The sequence below is a fragment of the Nicotiana attenuata genome, unplaced genomic scaffold (genome assembly GCF_001879085.1).
Source record: "Nicotiana attenuata strain UT unplaced genomic scaffold, NIATTr2, whole genome shotgun sequence".
NCBI lineage: Eukaryota > Viridiplantae > Streptophyta > Magnoliopsida > Solanales > Solanaceae > Nicotiana > Nicotiana attenuata.
The window spans coordinates 110641-122748 of record NW_017672051.1 but is presented as its reverse complement, the minus strand read 5'-3'; the positions used below and the strand labels follow the sequence as shown (position 1 = coordinate 122748).

General features: G+C 34.9%; 2 protein-coding genes across 2 annotated transcripts; one reads left to right on the top strand and one right to left on the bottom strand.

Annotated features, from left to right (window-relative positions):
* Window positions 1–5689: 5689 nt before the first annotated feature.
* Window positions 5690–6286, bottom strand: LOC109211538. Its single transcript, XM_019375080.1, has one exon. It carries the CDS (start codon window positions 6284–6286, stop codon window positions 5690–5692), a length of 597 nt encoding a protein of 198 aa, XP_019230625.1.
* A 2877-nt stretch (window positions 6287–9163) lies between these two features.
* LOC109211543 lies at window positions 9164–11006 on the top strand. The gene is made up of 4 exons (XM_019375084.1): window positions 9164–9749; window positions 9845–9913; window positions 10203–10278; window positions 10671–11006. The coding sequence occupies exons 1-4, from the start codon at window positions 9375–9377 to the stop codon at window positions 10697–10699; spliced, it is 549 nt and encodes a 182-aa protein (XP_019230629.1). The 5' UTR covers window positions 9164–9374; the 3' UTR covers window positions 10700–11006.
* The last annotated feature ends 1102 nt before the right edge of the window (window positions 11007–12108 follow it).

Sequence of the window (12108 nt, the reverse complement as noted above, 5' to 3'; positions counted from 1 at the left end):
CTCCTGGTGTGAAATTGGTTTACTGTTTCTCCTAAAGCCGGCAGACTATGTGCTGCTTCTTTCTTCTTACACCACTCAGTAATTTCACCGTTATGTATATTTGTTTTACTTCCAAACCGTGAAACTCCTACGAAAATGTAGGGTAAGACTGCATGAAATAGACCCTTGTGGTCCGATTCTTTTCCGGATCCCGCACATAGGAGGAGCTTAGTGCACCGGGTTGCACTTTTAAGCTGATGGTCTATCGGAAACAACTTATCTATCCATCTAGGGTAGGGATAAGGTCTGCGTACACACTACCCTCTCCAGACCCCACGTGTGGAATTCAACTGGGTTACGTTGTTGCGGTTTGTATATTTGTTTACCTTTGAAACTTTTGTTTTTTATTCTTGCTGGTTTTTATAGTGGCCAATATTGTAGCTTGTGTTATAAAATAAAGACTGCAAAGTAAAGACAAGTATAGAGAGAAGTTGATATATTATTCAACTTCAAACTAATGTACATAATGAACTGAAATCTCCTCTATTTATAGAAGAAAGGAAGATGTTGTGTAAGCTGCTATTGTACCAGATATAGATAATAACCGGAGTAATGTTTATCCATAATGGAGTACCGAAAGGATTGTACCAGGTATGGATAATCTTCTACCAGTGGTAATTTTTGTCCATAACGGAGTACCGAAAGGATAAGCTTATTGTACCAGGTACGGATAATCTTCAACTGGGAGTAATGTTTATCCATAACGGAGTATTGAAAGGATAAACTTATTGTACCAGGTATGGATAATCTTCTACCGGGGGTAATATTTATTCATAACAGAGTACCGGAGTGATAAGCTTCTTCAGGAGGCTTATTTCCAATAGAGTACTAAATAGATAAACATATTTATGGCGGGGTCCCATATGGATAAGCTTCTTCAGGAAGCTTATTTACAACGGAGTACTAAATGAACATCCATAATATAATATATTTATAACACTCCCCCTTGGATGTTCATTAAAAGATAATGTGCCTCATTAAAACCTTACTAGGAAAAATCCGTGGGAAAAAAGTCCCAGTGAAGGAAAAAAGTACACATATTTAGTAATACGCATAACTAGTTGTCTCATTAAAAATCTTATAAGGAAAACCCTGTGGGAAAAACCTTAGTAAGAGAAAAATAGTACAACGTGTATTTTACCTTGATAAAAACCTTGTTTCAAATATTTGAGTCTCCGCATTCCAATCTTGTATACCATCTTCTCCAAAGTTGAAGTTAGCAAAAATTTAGTGAATAAATCTGTTGGATTGTCACTTGAACGGATTTTTTGCACATCAATGTCACCATTTTTTTTGAAGATCGTGTGTGTAGAATAATTCTGGTGAAACGTGCTTCGTTCTATCTCTTTTATAAGTCCTCCCTTTAATTGGGCTATGCATGCAGCATTGTCTTCGTATAAAATTGTGGATCTTTTCACATTCCAAACCATATTTTTCTTGAATAAAATGAATCACTGATCTCAACCATACGCATTCCCTACATGCTTTATGAATAGCTATTATCTCAGCATGATTTGAAGAAGTAGCAACAATAGATTGCTTTGTAGAGCGCCATGATATGACAGTACCCCCATATATCAACACGTACCCGGTTTGAGATCGAGCTTTATGTGTATCAGATAAATAACATGCATCTGCATAACCAACAAGATTTGCACTACCTTTGTTAGCATAAAATAAACTCATATCAAGAATTTCCTTTAAATATCGCAATATATGCTTAATCTCGTTCCAATGTCTCCCTGTAGGAGAAGAGCTATATCTTGCTAGTAAATTAATAGAAAATGTTATGTCAGGCCTTGTAGAATTAGTAAGATACATAAGTTCACTAATTGCACTAAGATAAGGTATTTCAGGACCAAGGAGTTCCTCGTCCTCTTCTAGAGGTCGGAATAGATCCTTATTCACTTCAAGTGATCGAACAACCATTGGTGTACTTAATGGGTGCTCTTTGTCCATGTAAAAGCGTTTTAAGACTCTTTCTGTACACGCAAATTGATGGATAAAGATCTCGTCTTCTAAATGTTCAATTTGCATACCAAGACAAAGTTTTATCTTTCCAATATCTTTCATCTCAAATTCTTTCTTAAGATATTCAATTACCTTTTGGAGCTCTTCTGGAGTACCAACAAGATTTATGTCATCAACATAAACTGCAATTATAATAAATTCTGATGTCATTTTCTTTATAAAAATACATGGACAAATAACATCATTTATGCAACCCTCTTTCAGCAAATATTCACTAAGGCGATTATACCCACAGCACCCAGATTGCTTTAAACTAGAGCTGTTGAAAATCGGACCAAAACCGTTATCCAAATCGAACCGATGTCTTATTGGTATCGGATTATCGGGATTATGGATGGGGGACGGATTGAGATTTTATAATTAACGGCTTAACGATTGAGGCGCATTACTCAATTTTCTTAGCGGGTAAACCGTTAACCGTTAAAAATATTATATTTACACTTTTACCCCTATATATATAAAGTACCATTGTTTATCTGTCTTTCATTCCCATTGTTGTTTGTATATTACTATTCTTTTTCCAACTTCTTGATTCAATTACAGGTGGCTTTTGATTGATTATGAACGAATGTCCTTTTGAAAGTTTGACTGGTTATTGAACGAATGTGCTTTTCTGATTTTACAAATTTGGTTAATATGTGTAATGACAGTATGTGTAGTCTTTGTATTGATTGAACGATTGTTCAAAAACAAGTAGTTGGTTTAGCCGATAAGATGCCCGATAACAGCCTGATAATTGTTAATCTGATACCAGTGCGTTCTTTGACTTATTGGATGGCTAGCAGATTATTACATTTATAATCCAATAACCGTTAAGCCAAATCGTTAAGTATAATTATCTACACGATCCGCCCGATAAGCACCCCTACTTTAAACCGTACAAAGATCTTTGTAATCTGATTGAATACATCTCCTGAGATTTTGAATTTGCTTCAGGCATTTTAAATCCTTCAGGGATTTTCATATAAATTTCATTATCAAGTGAACGGTACAGATAAGCTATAACTACATCCATTAGATGTATTTCAAGCTTTTCAATTAGTGCTAAACTGATGAGATATCGAAATGTTATGGCATCTATAACAGGTGAATATGTTTCATCAAAATCGACTCAGGTCGTTGTGAAAATCCTTGTGCAACAAGGCGGGCTTTGTATCTTTCAATTTTATTTTTATCATTCCTTTTTCGCACAAACACCCATTTATGACCAACTGGTTTTGTACCAGCAGGCGTTTGGACTATTGATCCAAAGACCTCTCTTTTAGCAAGTGCGTTCAATTCTAATTGAATTACCTCTTGCCATTTGGACAATAAGATCTTTGTCGACATTCTTCGACAGATTGGGGTTCAAGATCCTCACTATCTTGCATAATATTAAGTGTAACATTATATGCAAAAATATTATCCACCACTATTTCATATCGATTTAAATTAATCCCATCACCGGTAGAACTTATTAAAAGTTCCTCACTCACTTGAGCTTCGGGTTCATTGATTTCTTTAGGAATCTCAGAACTAATCAGCTCTTGGGTATCTTCAGGAGATCCCTTCATAGTATCATTTTGATCATTTGTCGATTTTCTTTTTCGAGGATTTCGATCCTTAGAACCCAAAGGCCTACCACGCTTCAGGCGTGCTTTAGGTTCATTAGCTCTCATGCTAGTAGATGGTCCTGCTGGGACATCAATTCGGATAGGCACATTCTCTGTAGGGATATGTGACTTAGTTATCTTTTTCAAATCAGTAAATGCGTCTGGCATTTGATTTGCTATATTTTTTTAATGGATGATCTTTTGGACCTCCTGATTCATATAGGGGTACGTGGATCAAAATGAGATAATGATGAAACTTTCCACACAATTTCTCTTTTGATTTCCTTTTTCTTTGCTCCTAATTGTGGAAAATTTGTTTCATCAAACCGATAATCTGCAAATCGAGCAGTAAATAATTCTCCTGTCAATGGTTAAAGATAGCGAATAATAGAGAGTGATTCAATCACAATATATATTCCTATCCTTCTATGTGGTCCTATCTTACTACGTTGTGGTGGTGCTAGTGGCACATATACAGCACATTCAAAAATTCGTAGATGAGCAATATTTGGTTCATGACCAAAAATTAATTGTGACGGAGAATATTTATTATAATGTGTCGATCTGAGACAGATAAGTGATGCTGCATGCAAGATAGCATGGCCCCAAACAGTAGTGGGCAATTTTGTCATAAGTAGTGGTCTTGTTATCAATTGCAGGCGTTTAATAAATGACTCCGCAAGGCCATTTTGAGTATGAACATAAGCTACAGGATGTTCAATTTTTATCCCAACTGATAGACAATATTCATCAAAAGCTTGAGATGAGAATTCTCCAGCATTAAAAAGGCGAATAGCCTTTATAGGATAATCTGGGAATTGTGTCCTTAATCGAATTATTTGGGCTAAGCTTTGCAAACGCCAGGTTGCGAGATGATAGTAGGCACACATGAGAACATCTTGAAGATGCATCTATTAGGACCATTAAATATCTAAACAGCCCACTTGATGGGTGAATAGGTCCACATATACCCCCATGTATACGTTCTAAAAAGGCAGGGGATTCAATGCCAACTTTCATTAGTGATGGTCTAGTGATCATTTTGCCTTGATAACAAGCATCACAAGAAAATTCATTATTTGTAAGAATCTTCAGGTTCTTTAATAGATGCCCACTCGATTTTCAGTAATTCGTCTTATCATTATTGATCCAAGATGGCCCAAATGCCCATGCCAAAGCACAAAAATATTTGAATCAGTAAACTTCTGGTTTACGATACAGTGTGCTTCAACTGTACTAATCTTTGAATAGTATAAGCCAGAAGATAAAGTTAGTAACTTTTGTATAATGCACTTCTGGCCAGAAACATTCTTCGTAATACAAAGATATTCCATATTCATTTCATCTATCGTCTCAACATGATACCCATTTCGACGGATATCTATAAAACTCAACAAGTTTCTTCGGGACTTGGAGGAGAATAATGCATTGTCTATAATAAGTTTTGTACCCTTAGACAGAAATATAGTGGCTCTTCTAGAGCCTTCAATCATATTTACCAAAAATTGTTGAAATAATTGTTTTTTCATATGCAAATAAGAAAAGTATTTCTGATCTTTGAATATGACATGAGTTGTTCCACTATCAATGACACAAAATATCTTCATGATTGGTCTTTGATCCAAACATAATTTGAGGATTATCCATATTCTTCAAAATGACATAAACAAAATAAATATGATAGTAAACATCATTATCAAAGCACAACTTTTATTTATATACAACAATTACATAACCATACTATCTACTACAAACAACAAAAATTAAAATATTTACATTTCTATAGATTCATCACCGATCATATGACTTGTTTCTCCTTTCGAGACTACAAAGTAATCAGCTACATCTAAATGCATGAAGTCTAAATTATCTTCAGAAATAAAATTTGCTTCATCCTTTTCTCTGTCTTCTTCAGAGAGGCTTGATAAAGCTCAACCAGGTGCGTTGGCATACGACATGTACGTGACCAGTGCCATTTTCCTCCACATCTATAGCATGCATTTTCTGCATTTGTTGCTTGCACCGCTTCATGCTTTTGTTCCTTCGTTTTCCACCGCTGGTGGTGAGAAGGGGTTCTTTGGGGCATTATTATTACCATGATTAGAGTTTCTTCCCCCACCACGGCCATGAACACGATTGGGGCCACGACCTCTTCCACGCTTAGCTTGATGGAAGTTCGTCTCATTCACTTCAGGGAATGGATAAGAACCAGTAGGTCGGCTTTCATTGTTTTTCATTAATAGCCCATTATGTTGCTCGGCTATAAGAAGATGTGAGATAAGTTCAGAATACTTCTTGAATCCCATCTCTCGATATTGTTGCTGCAGGAGTATATTCGAGGCATGAAAAGTGGTGAAAGTTTTCTCCAACATATCATGATCAGTAATATTATCACCGCATAATTTCAATTGAGAAATAATTATGAACATAGCAGGATTATACTCACTAATAGATTTAAAATCTTGTAGCCTTAGATGAGTCCAATCATAATGTTCCTGTGGAAGAACGACCATCTTCAGGTTGTCATATCTATCTTTCAAATTATTCCACAGTATGACTAGATCTTTAACAGTGAGATATTCCATTTTCATGCCTTCATCAAGGTGATGGCGTAAGAATATCATTGCTTTGGCACGGTCTTGGTTTGATGCTTGATTTTTGTCCTTGATGGTGTTTGCCGATCCATCACATCAAGATGAATTTCAGCATCAAGCACCCAAGACATGTAGCTTTTGCCCGATATATCCAGGGCTACAAATTCAAGTTTAGAAAGATTTGGCATTTTTTAGAAGAAAAAAAATTCGTACCTCTGATACTTTCAAAGTATTTGCTCGAGATGGCAAAGTCTCGTGATGATAAAGTGTTATAAAATAAAGACTGTAAAGTAAAGACAAGTATAGAGAGTAACTGATATATTATGCAACTTCAAACTAATATACATAATAAACTGAAATCTCCTCTATTTATAGAAGAAAGGAAGTTGTTGTCTGCTACTGCAAGCTGCTGTGTAAGTTGTTACTGTACCAGATATAGATAATCTTCTATCGAGGGTAATGTTTATTCATAACGGAGTAGCGAAAGGATAAGCTTATTATACCGGGTATGGATAATCTTCTGCCGGTGATAATGTTTATTCCTAACGGAGTACCGAAAGGATAAGCTTATTATTGTACCAGGTATGTATAATCTTCTATTGGGGTAATATTTATGCATAACGGAGTACCGAAGTGATAAGCTTCTTTAGGAGGCTTATTTCCAATAAAGTACTAAATAGATAAATATATTTACGGTGGAGTCCCATATGGATAAGCTTTTTCAGGAAGCTTATTTACAACGGAATACTAAATAAATATTTATAATATAATATATTTATAACAGCTTATGCTATATAGTGCAGTAATCATATGTACTATTATTACCTAATGATGTACCATTGGCACTAACTTTTCAAGAATTGGCATTTATAGTTTGTTGAATGGAAGATTAATTTTCAACAAGTCAGGCTGACTATTTAGTTGTGGAGACTTTTTTGAAGGTGTCATCCGACATCGTTTTGCATGTGTGTAAATGTATATATTTTAAAAAATAATATGTAAATATTTAACAGGCCAAATACTAAGGTTAATGCCAATTTGAGATAGGCGGTAAAGCTTTACAACAACCATAACAACCAAGTAAAATCCTACAGGTGAGGTTTGGGGAGGATAGTGTGTATGCAGACCTTACCCCTACTCTGATGGGGCAAAGAGGTGGTTTCTGATAGACCCTCAGCTCAAGAAGACGGAAAAAAGAAAAGAGAAGAGACAATATATCAGTTTTGTCAACAGATAACGATAGAAATAATAACATCATAAAAACCAAAAAATAGATGACATGCAATAACAATAACCAGTAATTAAGGCCCGTTGCTATAAAAAACAGAAGGATAGTGTAAACACAACATTAACCATTAGCCGTCTAAGATCAACCCTATTAAACTAGCCTCACCCCCAATTCGAAGTAAAAAAAAGTTCGACTACCTCTTAGCCTACAACCCTAATGCTCGACCTCCACACCTTCCTATCAAAGGCCATGTCTTCGAAAATCTGCAGTCGTACTATGTCCTGGCTGATCACCTCTTTTCAATACTTCTTAGGCTGTAAAGCTTTAAACCAACATAAATTGTAAAGGCATGCGTGTACAGGCCGAGATGAGACAATAGGTCGAGACTAACAATAAAGATATACCCAATATATTTTTACAAGTAGAGTCTTGGAAATGTAATGTGTACACAGAACTTACTCCTATTTAGTGCAGGAAAAAGGCTATTTTCGGTAGACCATCGGGTTAGGTAACCGCAGTATCAGCGGTACAGAATTGAGACCGCTTGTATAAATTCTACGTAAGTAACCACGGACTAAGAAAAACTGGAAACGCTGCAAAGACCAAGCCTCCAATTATGACCAATTTAGAAAGACAAATTTAGTCAAGGAAACTTTGTTTTAAAATGTGTCTCTTATGTCAGCAATAAGTGATCCAAGAAAGCCTCTCATTAATAATGTCATATATAGCACCACTGCCTACACTTTATGAAGCTATTACTGACTCACTGCCTGTTTTATGTTGCTCAATCTTGTTATCTTGTTAAGTATTTTGCAGAGTCAAATAGATTTGCAGACAAGTCTGAACTTCAATTCCAGTGACAAAATGCCTTTTGACAAATCTATTCTCACTAAATTTGTCATTACATAAATATGAACAGAATCCCATATTATCCACTATTTGGAATTTTCTTGCATGTGATAATGATTTACTAAGACTGTTTCATCTCATCCTCTAAGATTACAATATTAAATAAAACCTATTCCTTACAAGAATGAACTCTATATATCCATAATCCAATGAATGTCCACTTTTGACATGGATGTGGTAAAAAGAAAGTGAAGAGTGTAAAAATTGAAGTGTGGTACAACAACAACAACCCATGAAATCTCAAAAGTGGGGTCTGAGAAGGATGATGCGTACACATGTCTTACTCCTACCCTGAAAAAGTATAGAGATTGTTCCGATGGAGTCTCAGCTCAAAACAGATAAAAATTGGAGTGTTGTACAACAACATGAGCAGCAACCCAGTAAAATCTCACAGTGGGGTCTGGGAAGGATAGTGTGTACACAGGTCTTACCCTACCCTGGAAAAGTAGAGAATTTATTTCCGGTAGACCCTCGGCTCAAAACAGATAAAAATTATAGTGTGGTAATTGGTAGTAATAATAAGCACAAAATGCAAGGGGAATGGTTGGCATTTGCTGGCTGGCTGTTGCACAAATATTGTTGAACATATGATTTTCTTGCAATCACCATGTTGTACCAAATATCAATTGCAAGTGGCCAAAAAACTCATTTCTCTCTCTCTCCCCCCTCCCCTACCCCATGACTAAGCCAACTGGCAAGTTTTGATCCTTCACAAAATTGAGAAAAAAAATAAGGCCAAAGGATAAAGCAAAGGACAAAGCTAGTCTACTATTGAGTGTGTTAAGTTTGGTTTTATATACCTTACTCTTCTTCTCTTTCCCACTTATATATACAGAACCAATAAACAGAATCCAACCCATATTAATCTTTACTACTTCTTCCTCTATTAAAAACCAAACCCTTCATATATTTTTCCTCTACTTTCAAGAAACACCAAGTGACTTAGCCCACAATTAAGGCTGCATTTTCACTTTTTTAAGTATGAATATCTCAGCTTCTGAATGTAGTAGTGGATGTGAATCTGGATGGACAATGTACTTAGATCAACTCTCAAATTCTGAAGATCAATATAACAGAAGAAATATTGATTATGGTATATATAGTAAGAGTAAAACAGAATATGTAGATGAATATCAAGAAGATGAAGATATGTCAATGGTTTCTGATGCTTCTTCTGGTCCACCACATTTTCATGAAGATTATTGCTTTGATCAAAATGGATACATCTTCTATCCTTCAGCTTCTGAAAATACAAAGGAAACAAAGGAGAAAAGGAAAATAAAAGAGCAAAAGGTCAAAAAACAGAATCTTTATCTTGATGATACTGCTAGTTCTCCATTCTCTAGTTTCCCTAAGGTATGTTCAGTCCAACCCCAATTTAATTTCTTAATCTTAATATATAATAGATGTTACTTTATTTCACTTTGATATATACCCTTTTTGTGTTACAGGATAACAGAGAATATAATGATAGAACTTCTATGGAGATGGTAGCTGACTTCTCTGAAACACATTCTAAGGTACTTTTTATTGTCATTCTTGGATTATTTGAAGGTGAGTCTTGGCGCAACCGGTAAAGTTGCTACCATGTGATCAGGAGTTTACGGGTTCGAGTCATGAAAACAGTCTCTTGTAGAAATGCAGGGTAAGACTGCGTACAATAGATCCTTGTGGTCCGGCCCTTCCCTGAACCCTGCGCATAGAGGGAATTTAGTGCACCAAGCTGCCTTTTATTCTTGGATTATTTCTTCTGATGTCTTTTTTATTTAAGTATAGAATTGAAAATGAGAATTGTGTTATTCATTTCAGGGTAAATCTGTTTTAGGGAAGCACTTTGGTTTCTTGAAAACATCTGTGAGTGGAAGAACTTCATCAGAAAAATCTAGTGAGTAAACAGAAGCTGTATTACATTTCTTTTTAACTGCTGCTAAAATTATGGAGCAAAAGGACTGGTTTGTTCTTGATAGAATAACAACAACTTACATCTTAGACGTAATCTCAAACAAGTTGAAGTCGGCTATATGAATTCTTATTATTTATGTTGTTTCGTTTAAGCCGATCAATCGAGTATTATAAATGTTAGTTTCATTTGCGCTAGAAGTTCTCCATATTATCTACTGAAATATAAGTTTCTGACATGATTAAAAGACTTGGTAAGAATTGGAACTAAATTAAATGTACTAACATGACCAAGCTTAATCCCAACTAATTATTATGCCATATTTTTCTTTAGATGTTATTCAAAAATTAATTAGTTTGGCTTTTTGTTTTTGGCAGGTGGTTTGAAAGGAAGGAAGAGGCAATAAGAATTGGCAATTGAAGAGAGAAAAGAAGATTGTTGTTTGAGGGGTGAATAGGGAGCATAAAAAGGGAAAAAGGCTTTAGATTTCTGAGGATCTTGTTTTTATCCTACTTTCTCCTCTTTCTTTTTAATCTTTTATTAATCCTCCTTCCAGTTATTGTTCCTGTCTATGTAGTGGGAAACAACTTTAAAACATAAATGTCAAAAAAGGAAGAGAGAAAACTGTCTTTTATTTTATTATCTCCCTCCCACACCAAACACAATTCAGGAGAATAATGATAATAACAATAATATTAAGTCCATGTTCTTCACTTCAAAATAGTTCTTTACAGCTTTACACTATCTCATATTCTCTTATTCTTCAACAGTTAATTTAGCTTTAAAAATGTGTGAGAAAGAATCTCCCAACAAAAAAAGATAAATGGAATGGAACTACAGTCAAACCTCTCTATAACAACCTCGTTTGTTTTTTGACTGTTGTAGTGAAGTGCCGTTGTAGAGGACATATATTATAACATAACATAAGAATTGGTTTCGAAAAAAACTTGACTTTTATAGTGAATGGTTGTAACTTGTAACATAGAAATGTTATTTTCAGTAGCGAAGTTAGAAATTTCCCTAAAGGTGTTCAAATTTAAAAGAAGCGGAAAAAAAATCACAATAAAGGGTGTTCAATATGTGTTATATGCCTATAAAACATAATATTTTACCTATGTACATCGTGTAATTTTTCAATGAAGGGTGGTCAATTGACCACTCTTAAGTGAATATAGCTTCGTCACTAGTTATTATAGAGAGATCCGACTGTATTATATATTCTACTTTTAGATAATGTGGCAAAGATACAATTAATTATAGTGGTGTGAGAAATAATAAATTGTTGTAACATTGAGAATTGCCAGCCTAGCTGATTGAGTTGGTTCAATCTGGTAATGTAATATACTCAAAACTAGAACAAGACATTGTGAATAATGAAGATTGATCCCTTTCAAGTTTCATTTTCTACCAAAAGGGACCAAAAAGGCACAACCCCACCTAGTTCTATGACAGCTATCTACTAAAAATATGATCCATGTATAATATTCAGGGTGCAATTATTGGTTTTATTTTTAATTTTTTTTTTTTTAACCTCCCAAAATCTTTGATTCTAAGAATTGCCACCCATATCTTGGAGCATGACATAGATTTCAAGAAAAAGACAAGACCTCCAGCTATGTGTCCTGAGTGCTGACAATTTCCTTTCTTGGTACACTAATAATTGTTAAATGATAGTATTATACAGTAAATTTTCAACAAGTTTGAAATTATTGATGAGGATGTTATGTTGGAGTAGTATTCAAAGTAGAATGAAAGAATTAATGGAAGGTTGTTAAAGCAGGAAATAATGCAATTTATAACATTAGTACTCTTTTC

Excerpts from the sequence above, each read along its gene's own strand:
- LOC109211538 (XM_019375080.1), bottom strand. The coding sequence starts at position 6,286 with ATGATATTCTTACGCCATCACCTTGATGAAGGCATGAAAATGGAATAT.
- LOC109211543 (XM_019375084.1), top strand. The coding sequence starts at position 9,375 with ATGAATATCTCAGCTTCTGAATGTAGTAGTGGATGTGAATCTGGATGG. Across the intron at positions 9,750-9,844 it reads CATTCTCTAGTTTCCCTAAG|GATAACAGAGAATATAATGA; the intron begins GTATGTTCAGTC and ends TTTGTGTTACAG. Across the intron at positions 10,279-10,670 it reads AACTTCATCAGAAAAATCTA|GTGGTTTGAAAGGAAGGAAG; the intron begins GTGAGTAAACAG and ends TGTTTTTGGCAG.